Source organism: Adiantum capillus-veneris, chromosome 9 (assembly GCF_014529385.1).
Source record: "Adiantum capillus-veneris isolate H3 chromosome 9, ASM1452938v2, whole genome shotgun sequence".
Taxonomy (NCBI): domain Eukaryota; kingdom Viridiplantae; phylum Streptophyta; class Polypodiopsida; order Polypodiales; family Pteridaceae; genus Adiantum; species Adiantum capillus-veneris.
Genome location: NC_140939.1, coordinates 7,590,594 through 7,612,190, shown reverse-complemented (window position 1 = coordinate 7,612,190; position 21,597 = coordinate 7,590,594). Strand labels below are relative to the sequence as shown.

Sequence of the window (21,597 nt, the reverse complement as noted above, 5' to 3'; positions counted from 1 at the left end):
TCTAGAAACCCTAAGAAGAATAAGTAACAGAAGAAGAAGTCCTACCAACTTATGGAGACCCCGTCCAATGGGGCCCCAAGTGACATAAAAGCATTAAAAATAAAGCAGAACACGCTCAAAAGACTTTGAACATCAAAATATAATGATGTGGCACCTGTACGGACGTCCCGGAATTCGCGGCGGATTTTTAGGGAAATCCCGAAATTTTAGGGAAGTGATTTTTTGGGGTCAGCTTTTCATATTTGATGCTTTTAGGCTTTGGGCCTTTAAATATGAGCCGTGGAGGCCCTCTGACACTTTTTAGCGCGCAGATTACAGAGTAGGTGCTCCCCGGCTGTTGTACTTTGCGAATCAATAATAATATAAAGAAATACCGAAAGGGGCACCAAGGTTTGGGGCCAATACTCTCTGGGGTGGAATTCCGCCACTCCGTGTCGCGTGTCGCCTCTCTCTCTCTCTCTCAGTTCAGTTGTTATTGAAGTGCTCAAAGTCTGTTCAGTCTGTTCTTTTCTATTGGCACGTGGTGCCCGCCTTGTGACACAAATGGTCGGGCATTGTATGGCCAATGTGAACGGTAGTTTCACCCGCAGACGGGAAGTGGGTCGGCACTGGAATGTATAGCAAGAGGATGTCTAGGCTCAGTACAAGATCATGTAGGTCCCCCCGTCGCACTTAGCAAGTTGGTGGATACTAGGAAGTGAACTCAATAAAGGTACAATGTCAAGGTGGGGTCACCAAAGGAAAGTACCAGAGAGTTGGGCCACATTACAGTTTTGGATGCGGTCCCAATGGGGAAAGATGGTCAAATGACCAATGGGAGCCCAACGAAAGCATCTCCTAAAATTTAGGGAACTGCTATTTTGGGCCATGAAATGTGTTAGCGTCATTACCTTCGGTATGACCAGGGGAACATTTTATTACTCTGTTGCAAAGTCAACTGATGCACCAGTTGAGAGATTTTTAAGCGGGAAGCCCAATGCGGGAAATTGCATGTATGAGTGCCAAGTGGCACTTTTTGGCTAATTTACCAAGTTTGGAAGAACAAAACTCGTAACTGACTTTTTGGAGCAATTTTGAAGGCTGTTAACTCCGATTTTCAACCATTTCTCTCCATTTTTGAGCTTCCCATTACTTTACCTAGGTCCAAGGAGCTCATTTTCAGCATTGGAAGGCATCAGATGCGTGTTTACAGGGCTGTTTTGCTGCGTTTTCAGCGATACGCAGGTTTTGGCAGCCATGAAAATCTTCCCCTTTTTGCATCTATTTGTTCACAGATGCATTATAGGTCAAGGGCAGCAGAGGGGGCGCTCGATTTATGCTGGGGGGATGCTTCATTGAGAACCTGCACAGGTTAAGAGCTATGGAGTGCTTGCTTTCCTCTCTATGTACAGTGTGGTGCTAGGAGTGATGACCTGCACACTACACGCTGCTCTCTCTCACCCCTACGTGCAGTTATCTAATGCCCCACAAGAGGGCTCTTCATTTGACTGATGTACAGCTATGTGGTTTCATGCTTTTGTGCTGAGGCAAGAGTCTAGCTAACTGCTACTCCAAAGCAGGCACCAGTGAGGGTCATAACCTCACCGTAAGGTGCGTTTTCAGCGCTATGTATGCGCTGTGAATTGACTGTTTTTCAGCCATACGGACGCCAGAACCATTGGGAATAGTGCCCTACTGGCAGAGGACAGTTAGAGGACTATTTGGGGCTGAAAACAGGGCAAAAACTAGTAAATACAACGTGCTGAATTTACTGTTTTTGGGCAAGAATCAAAGGGTTTATGCCAGTGGAAGTGAGTTCCAGCAGGGGAATTGGTTTCACGCAAGTTTTGGGGCTGTTATGCTGCCGAAATTTGGCCAAATCAAGTGTTATCTAGTTGGATATAGATAAAGGATTCCCAGGACTCTACTTTGTAAATTTACCCTCTCAAAGTATAAAGAAATACCGAAAGGGGCGCCAATTTTGGGGCCTACAAGTTGTTGGCGTCTGCTCGGAGCATTCTAGCTTCCGAGCCGTGTGTGCGCTTAAGTGTTAATTCCCGTCGCAGGTTCCCTTAGCAAAGTGCTTTGTGTGTGTGTGTCTAAAGTAAAGAATTTCGGGTGAAAGCCAACGCCTACCGCCCCACAGGCCGGTTTCAGAAGCCAACCTTAACGACATCTCTCAAGCGTTCAAGACAAATGCATCTACACCGTCCTCTTCCGTTGCGCATCGCCAAAGCACCCTCAACAAAAATTGGAATCCTAAATTGAAGGAAGAGGTGGATACGTCGGTTGCCCGATTCTTCTTCCACGACCACATTGCCTTCCATGCTTTGCGGTGAGTTTCTCTTGGCATATGCACATTGCAATCTCCCATTTTGTATTCATTATGGGGTCTCTACTCTCGACTCTCCATACTAACACAACATGCTCTATTTTGTGTGGATAGGTCTCCATACTTTCGAACCATGGTTACGAAAATAGGGGAATATGGCTCCTCTTATGTGCCACCTTCATCGGAGAGGCTTCGAACCACCCTGCTTGACAAAGAGAAGCTTGCCGTGGAGCAAGCAACCCAAGCAACAAAGGATTTGTGGGAGACCAATGGCATCTCTCTCCTTGTAGATGGATGGAGCGACACCCGCAAGCTGTCCATCCACGGAGTGGTGGCCTACTCTCGAGGGGAGATGTACTTTGTGGAGATGTACTTTGTGGAGTCACATGATGCATCCGATAGTGGTAAGGCCGCGGAGATGCTTGCTGCGGAGTCGACAAGCACCATAGAGATCACCGGCCCGAAGAATATCCTTTGTATGGTTGCAGATGGAGAGGCGTCAAATAGGGCAGTCGGGGCTATCATTGAGGGCATGTATCCCAGGATCCATGTCACATTTTGCATGGCGCATTGCTTCAATAACCTCCTCAAGGACATAGGGAACTTGTCATGGATTTCAACCACCATTGGTGATGCCTCTCGAATTGTCTCCTTTGTGCTCAACCATAAAAAAGTGCGCCATGAATTCTCAAAGAGGAGCCACTTGTCTTTGCTCAAATATTCAGAGACAAGATTTGCATTCAATTGGCTTATGCTAAGCCGCTTGTCTATATGTGGCGGAGCCTTATGGGGCCTCTTTCTCAGTGATGAGTTCCAGGCCATGCCGGAGTCTACATCAACAAAAACAGGATTGAAATGCGGAGAATGGGCCGACGACGCCGCTTGGTGGGAGGAGGTGAAGACTCTTGACGCCATGCTCAAGCCTATTCTACACCTACTTCGAGTTGTGGATGGCTTGCAGCCATGCATTGGCAAAGTCTACGAAGCCATGGATCGGATGATAGAGGCACTTGAGAAGCCTGTGCCTGACCCTGTTCAATATGCGGAGATTCATGGCTTGTGTGAGTCGAGGTGAAATGGATACTACTCTCCACTTCATGCGGCAGCTTATGTGCTTGACCCTGAGTTTCAGGGAAGGCGTCAAGAGACCGACAAGGAGGTGAGCAAAGGATGGCGGCACTATGGAGGAGATGGCCCACATTTGCAACGCTTGGCTGTTCGTGTCCTTAGCCAAGCATGTACCACTAGTTGCTTGGAGCAACTATGGAGTGTGTGCAGCCACATTGCCTCTAAGAAGAGGAATCGCCTTGGGGTCGAGAGGGCCAATGATTTGGTGTTTGTGAGCGCTAACTTGCGCATGCTTGCCAAGAGCGTCACACACAAGGCAGATCCCTTCACTGAGTGGGAGATGGCACAAGAGAATCCATCTATGGCCGATACACTTTTGGAGGAGCTAGAGGAGGACTTCGAGCCTCAATGCGAGCCTCCCGAGGCCTCATACGTTGCTGACGACCTCAACTACGACGACGATATGGAGATTCAGCAGGCGAGCACTTCTTGAGTTTGATGATCATTGATCACTCTCGAGTCTAGACTCTCGAGTCTACGACTCTACCTACTACATAGCTGTCACCAGCGTGTGACTACTATCTATCCTTTTTGTTGATTTCTTTCTTATTATCTATTTACTTTCACTTTTTGGAAACACCCCTCGGGAAATCTAACTGCCCTGCATTGCATAGCTAGTGTGGAACTGTCCAGAGGGAGTCCAGGCCTGAGGGCAAGAGAGCACTAAGGTTGGACAAGGACTATGGTTAGCCAAGTGGGGTCATTGACTAGCCAAAGTGGAATCCTTTGCTACAGAGGCTACATTTCAGTTTTGGATGTGGCCGCAGTGTACAAAGAGGGTCGGATGACCTAGAAAGATACAATGGCAGCATCTCCTAAAATTTAGGGAACTGCTATTTTGGGACCTGAAAATGTCTTCGCGTCATTACGTGCAGTTTGACATGGGGATCATTTTGTTACTCTGTGGCCAAGTCAATAGAGGCTGCAGGTGAGATATTTTTAGACCCGAGGGTCTAAAGCGGGAAAATGCACAAATGAGTGACACTTGGCACTATGAGACCAGTTTACTACTTATAGAGAAGGCAAAAACGTGATTTATAGCTGGGAGGCTCATTTTGCAAGCTTTTGTCACAGGTTAAGAGCTATGGAGTGCTTGCTTTCCCTCTTATGCACAGTGCGGTGCCAGGAGTGATGCCCTGCACGCTACGCACTGCCCTCTCTCTCCCCTTTGGCAGTATGTTATGCCCCTCTAGTGGGCTCTTCATTTGACCAATGTACAGTTGTGTGGGTTCATGCGCGATTGCCGAGGCAAGAGCCTCTTGCACAGGTACTGGATTAGCTAGCGGCTAATCCCCCCCGCAGGTACAGGTGAATTCGGAGAGGTTTCACGCCAGAAATCTCGTCCGATTCAAAGGGCAAGTAGCCCTACAGGTGCGGGAGCTCGAGGACTTGCTAGGGATGCGACCGGCACGCGAAACGGAGCCCGAAACAGTGAATTACAGCCTGCTGTGTATTTTTGCAGGTTTAGGGTTTTGGCCCTAAACGGACCCTAATACCCCCAGGAGGTTCGGGGACGCAAGGGGACCGCTGTACAGGCGATCTGGCGCATTTTCAGGGCTGAAAACAGAGAATTCAGCGTGCTGCAGATTCTCGCCAGGTTTTGCAAAGTGCCCGTATGCGTCGGGAAAGTCGGTCAATGCGTGGGAATACTGACCGTGAAGGGTTCTAGTACAGTTATGCTGCCGAAATCGGGCTGGAACAGTGGAAATTCAGCCGAGTTTGTGCGGGGCAGCTTGTAGGAACCACAGCGTTTATTCCCTCTTTTGAACAATAAAGAAATACCGAAAGGGGCGCCTAAGTTAGGGGCCAATCTGGTGTCTGTCCACTCATACAGGTGCAATCTAGCAGCCTGTATCCCTCTCCCCTTTGTTGTGTCTTGAAAGTACAGGTAAAATAGACGACTAATAATGGGTGAAAGCTAAATCAAGGTTTAAAGTAAAGTCTACCGCCCTTTTTGGATCAAACAGGCCGGTTACATGGTTCCATCGACGGGATTAAATCACTTTTTTCCATAGAAGTGAGCCTTGGTCAGTTTTGGGCTTGAAGACACAGGGGATCATAGACCAGACATAGGGAATTGTAATTATGGCTGACAGACCAGATGATGTGACTGAAGAGGTTTCCTCTTCACAGGGTCAACAGACACATGAAGTGGGTGAGTCCTCAAGACCACCACAGACTGATGATGATATATTCAGGACCCAGTTGGTTACTGCTGTGGCTATGTTCACACAAGTAATGCAGAACCCAAGGTTTTTAGCCTTTCTGCAACCTCCTGTTCCGTCTCAGCAAGTTGGGTCACTGGATCATATTCAAAAGCCTGTTAAGGCTCGAACACAGGTGATTCATACTGCACAGTCAATGGAAACACCTGTACACTTGACGGAGAACATGCAGTCTCCACAACGTATGCCTAAGGTGCAAGAACAGGTGGCTGAGATGCCAGTTTTTCAAGCTGTACCAATTCAGCCCGCCACCTTTCAGCAGCCTATAGCTGGTTCTAATGGGCAGGGAAGCAACCTACAGGCTATGCAACAGGTCTTCCCACCACCTTCAGTACACCCTGGCTATTTTGGAGGTGGATCGGTATTTCAGAGCATGGCTGGTCATGCACCTGGAAATCAGTTTTACATGCCAGGAACAGTGTTCGGGGGTGCTCAAACGATGATGCCTAACCCCATGTATGGTGTCACAGGCATGCTACCAGGGTTTCAGAGCACTCAGGGACAATTTGGGATGCCACAAGCAAGTTTTGGTATGGCTGGAATTACAAATCAGCAGCCAAATATGGCATTTCCAGGTCAAGTTAATAGCGGCCAAGGAACACAGATGAACCTTAATAGTGTTCCCATGTTTCAGTCACTTCCATATGACAATTTAACGCCGCTGGAGAGGCCAACTCCGTACAAAGAAGGTGGCAAAGGAGTGTCATTCACGACCTTTACAGGGTTTGATGACAGGAAGAAGGCTCTTTCATTCCTCCAGCAGTTTGACAAGGCCTATGCAGGGGGAAACTTTACAGAGGCTTCAAAGGTCCGCAAGGCAGCCACTTTCTTGACAGGGAATGCGGGACAATGGTGGACAACTTTATTGCTTCAAGGGCAAGCTCCGTCCACATGGATTTACTTCAAGCAGATTTTTGCAGCAGCATGGTTATCTGATGATTTCGAAGCAGATGTCATGACAGAATGGCACCAGCTTAATGCTGCCACTTGCAGAAATCTGGATGATTACAATCGGAAGTTTTGGAAAGCTCTACTTCCAGTAACTTCCTATAGGTTTGTGCCATTGACAGAACAGATTGAAAAATACTGTTGTGGCCTACCTAAAGGATTGAGAAAATACTGCACAAAGACCAAAGTCACTACTTTGACGCAGCTCATCGAGGTAGCAAACACTGGCAATGGTTTGCTCAAGGGAGAAGATTGTGAATTTAACACTGGCGTCAAGGCAGGATCAGGCAAGAAAAATTCAGCCAAGAAGCACGTTCCCAATGAGGCTCCTAAAGGGACTCAGGAGTCGGCCAACGCAGGGAAAGACAAAGCTACGGCTGAATCAGAAAAAGGACCCGCAAAGAAATGGAAAAGACGTTTTCCTCGCAAGTCAGAAGAGCAAAAGAAGGTCCTGAGGACAGAGAACAAATGCTTTATATGTGAGCAGCCTGGCCACATTGCTTACAACTGTCCTACAAAGAAAAGGCCAGCTGATTCTGAAGACAAGGAGGACAGGAAGGGAAAGAAGCCCATGGCTGGTCTAGTGCCAGATATGGTGGGCGACAAGCCAAATTCAGATGCAAGTGAGCTTTGCAGAGCATGGGGAAAGGTTAGGGATCAAACAGTGCTTATCTTCTTTGATCCAGGTGCCAAAGCCAACTTTATTTCCCCAGAATTGGCTTCAAAGTTGGGAATCAGACCTGAAGAGATGGGGTATACAGCAGAGGCAGGTTTGGCATGTCCTGGCCATACAGAGGCTGTGACACCCATCATTGGAAAGTTGCGTCTACATATCCAGTCCTATGTAGATGCTGAAGAATTTTACATCATGCCACTGGACGGATGTGATGTGTTGTTAGGTATTCCTTGGTTATTTCGTGTACAGGGAATCATGGATGCCTACAACAAAAAGATCACTGTACAGAGCAGGGGAAAGACTCACATTCTGGATGTAAAGCTTAAAGGGGAGTCTATTCCTACTGTATCAGCTTCTGCTATTACTTCTGTAATGAAAAAGCATCTTTCTGCGTACTTGGTTTTTGCACGTGAAGTATCAGATTGTGATGAATCAAATTTATCTATGCTAGATAAAGAAAGGTCAATGTTTTTACAACAGTATAGTGACTGTTTTTCCGATTCATTACCGTCTCAATTACCGCCAGAGAGACCCGAGGACCATGCGATAGATTTGGTGCCAGGCTGTAGCCCACCAAATAAGCCTCCGTACAGGGTTACTGCGGCTCAGCAGAAAGAGATAATGGGCCAAGTACAGGAGTTGTTAGAAAAGGGGCTGATTCAGCCCAGTTCATCTCCATTCTGTTCTCCAGTGTTGTTGGTGCAGAAAAAGGATGGCTCATGGCGTATGTGCATCGACTACCGTGCACTGAACAAGAATACCATCAAGAATAGGTTCCCTATACCTAGAATTGATGATATTATGGACAAATTAGAAGGAGCAGCTATGTTTAGCAGGATAGATCTAAAGAGTGGGTATCATCAGATCCGCATTAGATCAGAGGATGTGCACAAGACTGCTTTTAGAACAACGTTTGGCCTTTACGAATTTTTAGTGATGCCCTTTGGTCTCACAAATGCTCCTGCTACGTTTAATAGGATGATGGACAGAATTTTCCGTCCACACCAGCAGTTTGTTGGTACATTCTTTGATGACATGATAGTCTATTCAAAGGATGAAGAGGAGCATAGGCATCACTTGGCCATTGTGTTCAAAGAGCTACGCAGTCATAGGTTGCTCATCAATGCAAAGAAAAGTGAGTTTTTTCTGGAAGAGATTCACTTTCTGGGACACATTGTCTCAAAGGATGGTGTCAGAATGGATCCTGCAAAAGTCGAAGCGATCAAGTCATGGCCAAATTTGAAGACGGTGCATGATGTCCGAAGCTTTTTGGGACTATGCTCCTATTACAGAAGGTTTATCCGAAATTTCGCTGAGATTGCTTCACCTTTACATGCTCTTCAAAAGAAGGCAGTCACCTTTAGATGGACACAAAAAGAGATTTCAGCTTTTAATCTCTTAAAGGAAAAGATGACTTCGGATCCAGTCATTGTGTTGCCAGATCTTAGGAAGTCATTTGTGGTCCAATGTGATGCCTGCGGTAGTAGCATTGGTGCTGTGCTAATGCAAGATGGCAGGGTAGTAGCCTATGAGAGCAGAATTTTGCAAGGGCCAGAGATGACCATGCAGGTCTATGAGAAAGAGTTACTGGCTGTGATTCATGCGCTCTTAAGTTGGAAACACTACCTGCTAGGTGCAGATTTCGTTGTCCAAACGGATCATCAGACCTTGCGATACTTCTTGACACAGACAAAGTTATCTGAGAAGCATATGCGATGGGCAAATATCTTGTCCATGTTCCATTTTCAGATTGTGCATGTAGAAGGCAAGAAGAACATTGTGGCTGATGCCTTGTCAAGGAAGCCACAAATTTCAGCTGTGTCGATTCCTTATCATCATGAACTTGATGATATGAGAGAACAGTATGCAAATGATGAAGATTTTGCAAGGGTCTTCGAGCAACTAATGGATGGACAACGTCATGAACACTATCTTCTTAAAGACGGGTTCATGATGATGCATGGCAGATTGTGTGTCACAAAGCCATTGCGACGCAAAGTTATGGAAGAGAGTCATGTCCCACCGTATGCAGGGCATCGTGGTATCGATGCTACAGTTAAAGCGGTTGAGACATTCTTCTATTGGCCTACATTGAGAAGGGATGTGGATGCCTTTGTGCGAGAATGCCTAATATGCCAAAAGGTCAAGTTTGACAGGCAAAAGGCACCAGGGTTATTGCAACCACTACCTATTCCAGATAAACCATGGGAAAGTATTGCTATGGATTTTATCTTTGATCTTCCAAGAACGCAGACAGGAAATGATGGTATTTGGACCATTATTTGCAGATTCAGCAAACAGGCTCATTTTATTCCTGTCAGGAAGAAGATAAAGCCAGATCAGATGGCACGCTTGTTTATGAGCAATATTTTCAAGTATCATGGCATGCCACAGTCGATTATTAGCGACCGTGATCCACGCATGACTAGTTTGTTCTGGAGAGGCTTGTTTGAGAATATGGGCACCACGCTCAAATTCTCTTCGTCATTTCATCCTCAAACAGATGGGCAGTCAGAAGAGGCAAATTCTACTGTCCTAGATCTGCTGAAGTGCTATGTGTCAGAGCATAAAGGAAGGTGGGAGCAGTATTTGCCATTGGTGGAGTATGCATACAATAATACAGTGCATTCATCAACTGGCAAGGCACCCTTTGAGATACTTGAAGGTGGCAAGAAAGTTCCTCCCATACTGCATACAAAGGACAAGATATTTGAAGCAGATAAGTATGTTCAGGACATGGATGAAATGTACAAGAAGGTCAAAGTGGCCTTAGAAAGGACTCAGGCAAAGCAAAAGAAAGCAGCTGATCGTCACCGTCGTGAAGTGGTATATTCACTTGGTGATTGGGTGCTTTTACGCTTTGAAAAGGCAAGGTTAAAGAAGATGAAGGGCAAGGAAAGAGTGTTTCCAAAGCTCAGCATGCGTTACTATGGGCCTTTTCAAGTGTGCGACATAATCAGTGATGTTGCATATAGGCTGAAATTGCCTGACAGTTGGAAGATTCACAATGCGTTTCATGTGAGTCTTCTCAGACCCTATGTGGGTGATGTGCCAGAAGATATGCCAGCTGAAGATCAGCCGGAAGTCGAGGAACTTGACGAGATCTTGGTCCCTGAACAGATTTTGGCACACAAAGAAAGGAAAGTGAAAGGCAAGGTTGCTAGGCGTTACTTGGTAAAGTTCAGAAACTATCCACCAATGGATGCTAAGTGGATGGAAGAAGGTGAACTTGCAGAGTCACCAACTGTGTTATCACTTTACCTGGAAGCCTTCGATTTGCAACCTACCTTGACCCCTTGAGTTTCAAAGCTACATGGATTGTCAGTGTGACAATGGCTTCTGAAACAAATGATGTACATGGTATTTAAAGTGAGCTCAAATCAAATACCTGTTACATGAATGTTAGAGCTGTACAGATTGTCAGTTTGGCAATTGCTCTTATGGAATGTCCAAAAGTTTGGTTAGTGCTATAGAAGTGAGTATTTCTTGTCAGTCTGTCAAGGATACAGTGATTGCTTCTATTAAAGAGTACATGTGTAACTGCATTCTTAAACTGTCGGTTTGGGTATGCTCGCAAGTGTTACGGGATCCAACGTGTACTATAAGACAGTGGCAAAATGTGCAGCTACCATTTTGTCATTGGAAAGTTAGTGACTCAAAGCAATGGCAGAGTGCGAAGCTACCACTATGTCATTGGGACAGGGTTCACACGCAGGCAATACATGAGTCGACGAGGTGTTGAATACACCAGGGTTGACAATGAGCATGTATGTGTCGTATATGTGTCGACATGTGTTGAATACATCAGTGTTGACAGTAAGCATGGACGACATAGATGCAAACGAGGACGTTTGAGATTTCAAGAGGGGGGTATGTCACCAGCGTGTGACTACTATCTATCCTTTTTGTTGATTTCTTTCTTATTATCTATTTACTTTCACTTTTTGGAAACACCCCTCGGGAAATCTAACTGCCCTGCATTGCATAGCTAGTGTGGAACTGTCCAGAGGGAGTCCAGGCCTGAGGGCAAGAGAGCACTAAGGTTGGACAAGGACTATGGTTAGCCAAGTGGGGTCATTGACTAGCCAAAGTGGAATCCTTTGCTACAGAGGCTACATTTCAGTTTTGGATGTGGCCGCAGTGTACAAAGAGGGTCGGATGACCTAGAAAGATACAATGGCAGCATCTCCTAAAATTTAGGGAACTGCTATTTTGGGACCTGAAAATGTCTTCGCGTCATTACGTGCAGTTTGACATGGGGATCATTTTGTTACTCTGTGGCCAAGTCAATAGAGGCTGCAGGTGAGATATTTTTAGACCCGAGGGTCTAAAGCGGGAAAATGCACAAATGAGTGACACTTGGCACTATGAGACCAGTTTACTACTTATAGAGAAGGCAAAAACGTGATTTATAGCTGGGAGGCTCATTTTGCAAGCTTTTGTCACAGGTTAAGAGCTATGGAGTGCTTGCTTTCCCTCTTATGCACAGTGCGGTGCCAGGAGTGATGCCCTGCACGCTACGCACTGCCCTCTCTCTCCCCTTTGGCAGTATGTTATGCCCCTCTAGTGGGCTCTTCATTTGACCAATGTACAGTTGTGTGGGTTCATGCGCGATTGCCGAGGCAAGAGCCTCTTGCACAGGTACTGGATTAGCTAGCGGCTAATCCCCCCCGCAGGTACAGGTGAATTCGGAGAGGTTTCACGCCAGAAATCTCGTCCGATTCAAAGGGCAAGTAGCCCTACAGGTGCGGGAGCTCGAGGACTTGCTAGGGATGCGACCGGCACGCGAAACGGAGCCCGAAACAGTGAATTACAGCCTGCTGTGTATTTTTGCAGGTTTAGGGTTTTGGCCCTAAACGGACCCTAATACCCCCAGGAGGTTCGGGGACGCAAGGGGACCGCTGTACAGGCGATCTGGCGCATTTTCAGGGCTGAAAACAGAGAATTCAGCGTGCTGCAGATTCTCGCCAGGTTTTGCAAAGTGCCCGTATGCGTCGGGAAAGTCGGTCAATGCGTGGGAATACTGACCGTGAAGGGTTCTAGTACAGTTATGCTGCCGAAATCGGGCTGGAACAGTGGAAATTCAGCCGAGTTTGTGCGGGGCAGCTTGTAGGAACCACAGCGTTTATTCCCTCTTTTGAACAATAAAGAAATACCGAAAGGGGCGCCTAAGTTAGGGGCCAATCTGGTGTCTGTCCACTCATACAGGTGCAATCTAGCAGCCTGTATCCCTCTCCCCTTTGTTGTGTCTTGAAAGTACAGGTAAAATAGACGACTAATAATGGGTGAAAGCTAAATCAAGGTTTAAAGTAAAGTCTACCGCCCTTTTTGGATCAAACAGGCCGGTTACACCCTTTGTACTTTTTGTTATCCTTGAGGCTTGTCCTAAGTCCTTTAGGCTTTTTGACTCTTGAGCCCTTGTGGCATGCACTTTTCATTTTGTATCCATCGATGTTTTATTAGCACATTTCCACCTATAACTCGTGCTCTTTGGTTTATTTAGTGAAATTTGTGGTCAAAGTGATGCTCTATGTGTGTGGCATGTGTGTAGGTCAAAAAATGCCAAAAAAACTCTTCTTTTTTTGCCGTTCCGACCCCCGTCCCTGTTTCTTGACTTTTGCCGTCCCGTCCCCGTCCCCGTCCCCGTCCCCGTTCCCGACCTTGACCCACTGTCCCATGTAACTATGACTGAAAGAGATCCACGCCATGTGATTCAAAATTCAGCGCTGCTTAGGGAGTGGCGGAGTTCCACCCCAAGAGAGCACTGGCCCCAATCCTTGGCGCCCCTTTCGATATTTCTTTATATTGCTTGAACTCAGTACAAGCCGTAAAGGCCCTTGGCCTATGAAAAACAATTGCATGAAAAGCTTTAAACTCAAAAGCATTTGGCCCAAAAGCATCTTGCCCAACAGCTGCTAGCGCAAAATAAGGAATTCTATATACTGCCACGTCAGCAACTGTTAGCACAAAATGCGAAAATCCGAGCAGGTGCCACGTCAGCATAGCCAACGTAAAATGCAGGATTCCGTATAGCTTTGCCACGTCATTAGTCATTTCGCAAAAGAGTGTGTGTTGGTCCTGCTTTATTTAATCTCTCTAGGTCACTTGGGCCCCATCGGACGGGGTCCCATAAGCAGGACCTAGAGAGATTAAATAAAGCATCCTGTCCATAGTCCGACCAACAACAGTGAATTGTCACGCACATCCATAGTGTTTTAGATACATCTGATTGGTTTCCTGCCAGATACATGTGCATTAAACTCCGACCCACGGGTTCAAACATAGAGAACTTGAACTCCAACACAAGGGTCCAAATTATTTATAGGGAGCACTGCTTGCTCCTCTCTGCCACCCACAAGCCTCTCTCTAGCTAAAGCTAAAGGCGGCAACGGCCTCATGACTAGAAACCTGGTGTTATGGCCACTGTGGTCGCCACCACGTGTGCCCTGTCGATTTCCTCTGTAAAATCTTTATCACCGTTATCTCTGTCCAGCTTGCCTTTGCCTTTGTCCTGTCCTTTGTGAGTTCTTGCTTTTGTCTTTGGCTTCGAACTCCCAAGCCAAACAAAGCGTCGTGTCACATTTATAACAACGGTTGTCAGACCTCGTGGATACCGCGGCAGCCAACTGAGTACTAGTATTGTCGACCTCGTCAAGCGTGCATTTGCCTCTGTCCTCTAGCGAGCTTGTGCATTTGCTTTTGGCTTCACAATCCCAAGCCAAACAAGTTGACGGTTTCCTTGAGAGCTTTGATCGAGCATAGACCGATGACTGGATGGTGGTCGATGAACTTTCCACAGCCGATGATTGGTCTTGGTCATTAGTACTCGAGCAAGGGTGGGCCATCTCGCAAGTACAAGTCGTAGAAAGCCAGGTTTGATCGTCAGCAAGCATGCACGTCTATCTCGCACTCCAAGGGCCTCTGATGGTCGTCCTTAAGCTGCTCCAAAAACTCCTTCCAAGGGCCTTAGGACACATCAGTCCCCACCTCTGAAGCCTCTAGGCTGCTGGCGTTTCAGACCGTTGCCTTGAGAGCAAGAGGGGGCGCAGGCCCCGGGGGGGGGAGGGGGGGGGAACAGCCTCACAAAGGTGTCAAAAAATGTGTCGCTATGTCCTCCTCTGCTGCCTAGCGTTTCAAAACGCAATCCTAATGACATCCATTTCCAGGCGCTGCAATAAGTAGCATCTCAAAATACTCGCTACAAGGGCTTCCTTTGCCTAACGTAGAAGCTAGCGTTTCCGAACGCCGTCGCAGGTGACTCACCCACTGCTCAACTACGTTTCAAAACGCCCAACGATGCAATGTGCCAATGGTGCTCCCCGTTGCGGACTAACCGCAAAACGCCATTGAAAACACTGCCTATTGAGATGCACCCAAAAATGCTAGCGTTTTTGAAAAAAAAAATTAGCAACGGCCTAGTTCTCTACGAGCTTCTCCTTCTTCGTACGGGTTGACTCCTCCAATGCTCATCGAGCACACAGCTCGACACCATGTCAAAGTCGACGATGCAGAAGCGTGGAGCAATGGAGACAATACACGAGAGAGAGAAAGAGAGAGAGAGAGATATTGCTGAACCAACCAACCTTGGCAATGAATTGGTGATTGTACAATGGGGTCAAGGGGTTGCATATATACTCACCTAAGTAAATTGCCCTACCCAGACTTTGACAAATAAGTAAAATAAATAATGGGATCGCATTGGGTAGTTCACTTGAGATGCCATAACTTTAACAACATCCTTGTCCCAAAGCACACAAAAATGATTTGTATTTGCATCAAGTTTGGGAGAACATATCACTTTCCCCAGGTGAGAAGCAGGCATAGGAAGAAAAAGTCGCCAGGTGCGCGAAAAGTCAACTATTTGTGCATTAGTGGCAAATGAGGCTTTGGTAGTCTTTGGTAAGAGCTCAATATATTTGTCATCGGAGTACCAAAAAACAATGGAGATAATTTAAGCAACATATTGCACGCGTCACTGTCTGCCAACAAGACTTCAAAGAATCCTTTGGGGCCAAAGTAGACACCTCTAACTGCCTGGAGTTTAAGAAGGAAATCTATTCACTGCTGTCAAAGTGTGCAGCGGAAGGTGAGAGAGAAAGAGACAATGGCGAGAGAGAGAGAGAGAGAGAGAGAGAGAGAGAGACATGACATGAGAGATGGTGGAAAGGCTAGCAGCCCAATAACTCCACATGGGTACATGGTGTGAGACAATACAATGAGGGTGCCCCCCCTCCTATATATAGGAGAATAGGGGCTGGTCGGGCAATAATCCTCAATATAGCCCAATGACCTAAAAAATATGACCCTCCGATATAAATGGGGGAATATGTGACCAAAACAGGTCTAAAGTGGGAAATGTGCTGAACAACCCTTAGTGTGCCTGAGATCCCTGTCCAGCAGGTGTACGAGTGGCCAACCCATAACCAAGGGCCAGTGCACGCGAGTGGTGAGGAGCCTGTAGACAGTGTGCGAAGCATCTAGAGATGAAGAAAATCTAACACCCCTCCTCAACGACAGACGCGGAGTCGCTGAGGAGGAAGATGCAACACGCATGGCAATCTGGAGAAGATGTAAATCTGGGAGAAAAGGATGAGGAGCGCCAGGCAAAGAACACGACAATCCGTACAACACCAATGTGATGACAACCAAGGGTGAGGAAACTCCGATCAAGTCACACAAGGAAGCTGATGGAGTGGCAAGCTATAGAATAAGTTGCTGAAGAGGATTTATATGAGGACGTAACCTAAAATGAGCGTCCAATAGCCCATTGGTGATGATCACCACTAGGATGGAGGGACCCAGTGTAGCAACAGGAGACAAGACATGGGGACCCCCCCCTGAAGAGGAACGCTCTCCCTTGAAGAGGAACGCTCTCACCAAGATGAGAGGAAAACTGCCGAGGTGGGAAACCGGTAGCATATCCAAGTCAAAGAAGCTCGAGCAGAAGAGGGAGGAAGAGCAGGAAGAAGAAGCTCAATAGGGAAGGCATCGTCCACCATAGTAGACAAGATGACAGGATAAGCAATCTAATCTATCCATATAGAGACCGTAGTATCTGCAATCTTCCGGGAGAGGAGTCGTCTTGGGGGTATATAAGCTGCGATGTGATCTATCGTTCCATGGCACATACACAATATCGGACAAAAGAGTCAGAGAAGATCCTAGGGAAAGTCAACCTGTGGGAGCACATCCACGACCGGCGTCTGGACAAAATATCCAAGTGAGAGTCTGCAAGTGCAAGTCGTGAAGACACGCAACATAGGAGAACTCCACCCCTAGGAAAGTAATGGAATGTGGTGAGATTAAGGACGGCTGAGAGGATGCATCGAGAAGAATGACCGGTGATGTAGAAGTCATAGCCTCAAAGTAGACCAGGAGAGCAAGGATCATCCAAGAGGTCTTCACGGTGTAAGTAGTGCATAGGTACATCCAAACGGCAAGTGCAATAGCGACAGGACCAAGCAGAAGCAAGGAAGAGGCTCTACCAAGTAGAGGCAAGGCAGAAGAGCCATCATAGAGCAGTGTGCTGAAAGAGAGCATGCAAGCATCTAGATGCCAAATGTCACGTGCACATCTAACCCTATGTGTACATGGACAAGCTACTTCATGACAAGGGTTCAGTTCCGTTCAGTCAACCTAGCTTAGGAAGTGTTTTGGCACTTTTATGAGTTTGTTTGCAGACCGTGCATGTCTGCACACTTAGATTAGATGCATATCCTCTAGTTGCACACAGCATGACCATCAGATTTCAATCAGAACCCATCAGGAGCATTTTTACAGTGCATAGATCTATTCTCCCTATTTTAGCCAATTTTCATTTATTATTTTTAAGTGACTTTTGTTGGGAACTAGGTAGGGCGATTTTGATAAGCAAGTACATAAGAAACCTAGCGCTAGCACTTTCTGGCAGAAGAGACAACAGGGCCCTAACATCCAACAATGCATCTTCTCAGCAAGACCCCCCAAGCAGTTTACCTAGCGTTTTCTGCAAGGAGACCCCAGATCCAACCTAGCGTTTTTGCATGAAGACAGCCAGCGTTTTGCATTGCAGATCAGCCCCGGCAGTAGCAGACTACAACAAAAGCCTTGCGTTTTTGCAGCAGGACAACATTCAGCCCTAGCGTTTTTGCATCAGTATGACAGCCTAGCGTTTTGCAGATTCTCCACGACAAGACCATCAGAAGCACCAGCGTTTTCAGTTTTCAGCAGTCAAACACCGCAATAGAAGACCCGAACCTCGCAGACCTCACCTTCCTACAGCAGATCCTCGCCGCAAGGTCAGATCCATCGACGTTTGCAGTTTCAGCCCGAAAAACGCAGATTTCAGCATCTACGTTTTCAGCGCGTCGTCATTGCATCGTTGCCATCGACATCGTCGTCGACATAGAGTCAGAATTCAGCAAATAAAGATTTGCAGATTTCAACCATTAGCGTTTTCAGATTTCAGCCCGTCTCGTCGTCCTCAACATCGTCGGCAAGTCCAAGCATTGTAGAGATTTGTGCAATCAATAGCATTAGACCGCTCTCGCCATAGAGAGTGGGCCTTCGGAGGAGGGTTTGACAACATTCTGGTGTCGTATTCTTCTCTCTCTATCTCTCAGTCTCAACACCTTCATTCACAATGTTGATCCACTTTGTTTGTGATCACTTGCACTCTCTCACTAAAGAAACGGAAGGCTCTCCCTTCCGTAAGTAAAAGGAACCTTGAGCACACTTCGGAGCACTCATCTTGAGCAAAGTTCAACATTCACTTCCGTTGTACCTTACACCAAAGGATACTCACATCTAGGAGAACATGTCCAAAAGAAGTGTCTGACGTGCCAAGAGGCAAGGGTCTATCGTACAGAGAACCAATGAAGGAGGTGGATAGGGCAATCCCAAATAGAGAGACAACGATGGAGGGAGAGGGAGGGAGGGTTACTGAGGAAGAAGTAGCAGTGGAAAACACGAGCCACGTCCACATAAGTACCTGTACCAATCCAATCCCCTACATCTTCCCGAGGGCAAGAGAACCACGGGGAGGGAAGATCTACAATGTCGAGGAGATCCATCCGTTGTGCCAGAACCTATATCCGAGTCCACGTCTCAATGTCGAAGAAGGAGCAAAGCTGAAATGCGATATGAAAACATACCGTGTAAGCGCCACACGGGTGCGGGTAGGAGGTAAAGACCTGCAAATCAGGAAGGGAACCCGAGAAGTCACTGATGAGGCCAAGGTAAGGTGTTGTCCATGCCAAAAAAACGCAGCTAAAGAGGCTGAAAAACGCTCTGTTTAAACGCAGCTAAAGAGGCTGAAAAACGTTGCCGTAAACAGAGTATTCAGCATCATCGCTCACGGTGTTGGGAGACATCGGATGCCGGATGTTGGGGCAAGAGGACGGGAGGGGCACTGAGTAATCGGCTGAAAATCAGCAAAACAGTCCCAAATCTGAAGTAGAAGGTCCAACAGTTAGTATGGGCAGCAATGGAAGAAGCTTCTCGTGGCCGAGGAGATGTAGATCCGGCAAGGAAGAGGCCAATTGCTGATGGGTACAAAACTGAAAACGCAAAGTGTGTGTGTCTCCCTTTTGCAAAACGTTGGGCAGCAAGCAAAAACGCAGGCCTACAAGTGCCCAAAAAACGCTAGGTGTAAAGGAGGACCCCTCTGCTGCAAAAACGCCAGGCCAGCAAAAACGCTAGGTTACTGAAAACCGCAGGTAGAGTAGAGGGTGTAGAGAAGGAGGCGCTGGGAGGTGGAGGAGGTTGGCGATGGAGAGGAGAGATGGAGAAGCAAAAACGCCAGTTGGCTGCCCAAAACGCTAGGGTAAAAAAAAAACCCAGGTAGCAGCCGAGGGTTTCTAAATGGGGGAATATGTGACCAAAACAGGTCTAAAGTGGGAAATGTGTTGCAGAACCCTAAGTGTGCTTGAGATCCCTGTCTAGCAAGTGTACGGGTGGCTAACCCACAACCAAGGGCCAGTGCACGTGAGTGGTGAGGAGCTTATAGACAGTGTGCGAAGCATCTGGAGGTGAAGAAAATCTAACTACTGCCCACGTCTTGCGTAGTTGGATCTTGCCCAGAAAGAACAAAATAACCACATTGAGAGCATACTACAACATTGACTCCATAAGGGCTTGAACTAGAATGAGCACCTTAGTGGTGGGTTCCATACCATTTATTTCTTGCGTTTGTAAGAGCAGATGGTAGGTGAGGTGGAATCCGCAATACAATTTAAGAGAGATATGCTGAATATTGAGCACGCTGATTTTTTGATGTTCTAGATTTGTCTCACACACACACACACACACACACACACACACACCAACACATCCTCTCCACTATACACACATACGCGCACAAAAGATACACACATGGAATAAAGAACAGAGAAAACATAGAGAATAGCAATGGCGATAAAAAGCTGGCGATGAAAACCTACACACACACACACACAAAAACACTTGTCAGAGTCTCTTGGGATTGTTCCTACGACGTTAAAAACTTCTTTTCTTATTCTTCTTCTTCACACACACACACACGCGCGCGCGCGCACGCACACACACAACACAGAGACAAAACACACACGCAGCCACACAATTTTTACAGAAAGTGAAAAGAACCTGTTGGTGAGCTTGGGGACCAAATTCCTGTTGAGGAGGAGCGTACAGACTTCATCGTCCTCTGAAGGAACCTGGGAACCACAAGCCTCTTCGTCTGAACTGTGACACACGTTCATATATTGTGTGCGCGTATGTGTAGGCGTGCGCGCGGGGTAAAGATCTATCCGACAAGGAGACTTGAACTCAAGACGTGTTATTCAAGAGAGAGAGATCCAGCTGCGTGGTGCCAAGTCTGTAAAAAGCTAGAATTTGCGTGGTGCCAAGTCTGTACTCTAAAGCTGGAATTTGCGATGGTGCAGGCTTCAACAATCGGGAGGTCACTGCCACCTGTATATCCACTGCAGCGGCAGCGATATACAGGTATAACCAACTCAAGGCTAAGCTGAGGTACCCTTTTCACGAACATTCTCTCTCTCTCTCTCTCTCTCTCTCTCTCATGACACGTGCATACATTTGTACGGCCAAAGCTGGGTAATTTCATGATGCCTCATTTTGATCCATTTCGATGAATGTAAGTGTGCAGGTTCTATTTCTATTCTACCCTATAAAGAGGGAGAACCTTTTTTAAACGCGCCATGTGGTGCAACAAGAAAAAGGCTCCAAACAAGAAGCACCATCTTGCATGAGCCAAGTTCGGAGGGCAGAGATTCAGATCTCCATAAGAATTCGAGACCAGGAGGTTGACATTCAGAATGTGAATAGGCTGGTGAGGGGGAGTTGAAGAGCCAAAGGGGGGGCTAAAGAGCCCACCTGAATCGCATGCACGCGCACACACAATTGTTGCAACAATCGCCCAACTTCGAATATTGTGTGTGTGTGTGTGTGTGTGTGTGTGTGTGTGAGTGAGAGAGAGAGAGAGAGAGAGTTGGTCATTTCCTTATAACTTCTACGTCTGCATGCTCCAAAACCTCAAGGGTTTGTGCCTTCTCCAGACCACGAGCTTTCTTCTTATTGCCTTGCTTCCTCACAATGAAACTTGGTTGTTATTTTTGAATGTCCAACCCAAACGACCATTTTTGCCAATCACCAATTCAGTCACCAGACGATCAGTTCCAGCCTTACATGCCTTTGGCCAACATAGCTTGCTCCACCTTGTGCATAGCCCACCACCCGCTACATGCTAAGGGCTAAGCCAGTGGCAGAGGCATTTGCATTGGGTGCGATAGGGATGGCAGCCCAACAACAAGCCACAACTATGAACAACATTGAGTTGAAGACGTACAACTACTCGAAGCCAAACAAATTTTTGTGTGACAAGATTTAACGTCTGCCACCAACAAGGTCAACTAAAAGTGGTAGTCGTCTACCACTAGCAGGTCGACTCAAAGTACGTGGTAAAGGCCACACGTAGTCTTTTGTGTTCGTTTTCAAAAGTTGCCTTTGTGCCTCACAACCTAACATGACTGCTCTAGGCGCTTCGAGCTCAATCTTTCTTCTCTCCTTGCTCATGAAGCAGTTAACATGATATTTTAATAACACTATCGTCATTGCCACCAATAGGGCCATCATCATCACCTCAATTTGCAAATACACTCTCTCTCTCTCTCTCTCTCTCTCTCTCATGTGCACACTACAAGAGCGGGGGAGAGAGAGGTGGGGTGGTGAGTGATGACAACAAGGAAGAGATAGAGAGTGTGTGATGTGTGTCGTGGGGAGATATATAATGATTGACACACACATAAATGTATATACATATCCACACGCACACA

At 46.8% G+C, this 21,597-nt stretch overlaps 1 protein-coding gene across 1 annotated transcript in view; it reads right to left on the bottom strand.

Moving 5' to 3' along the window:
* The window catches only part of LOC147450094 (uncharacterized), a 65,534-nt gene extending 45,237 nt beyond the window's left edge, over positions 1–20,297 (bottom strand). Inside the window, exon 1 of the mRNA XM_086519423.1 lies at positions 19,889–20,297. Coding sequence (XP_086375549.1) covers positions 19,889–20,004 — 116 coding nt within the window. The 5' untranslated portion in view covers positions 20,005–20,297. The remainder of the gene's footprint in view (positions 1–19,888) is intronic.
* Between the last annotated feature and the right edge of the window lie 1,300 nt (positions 20,298–21,597).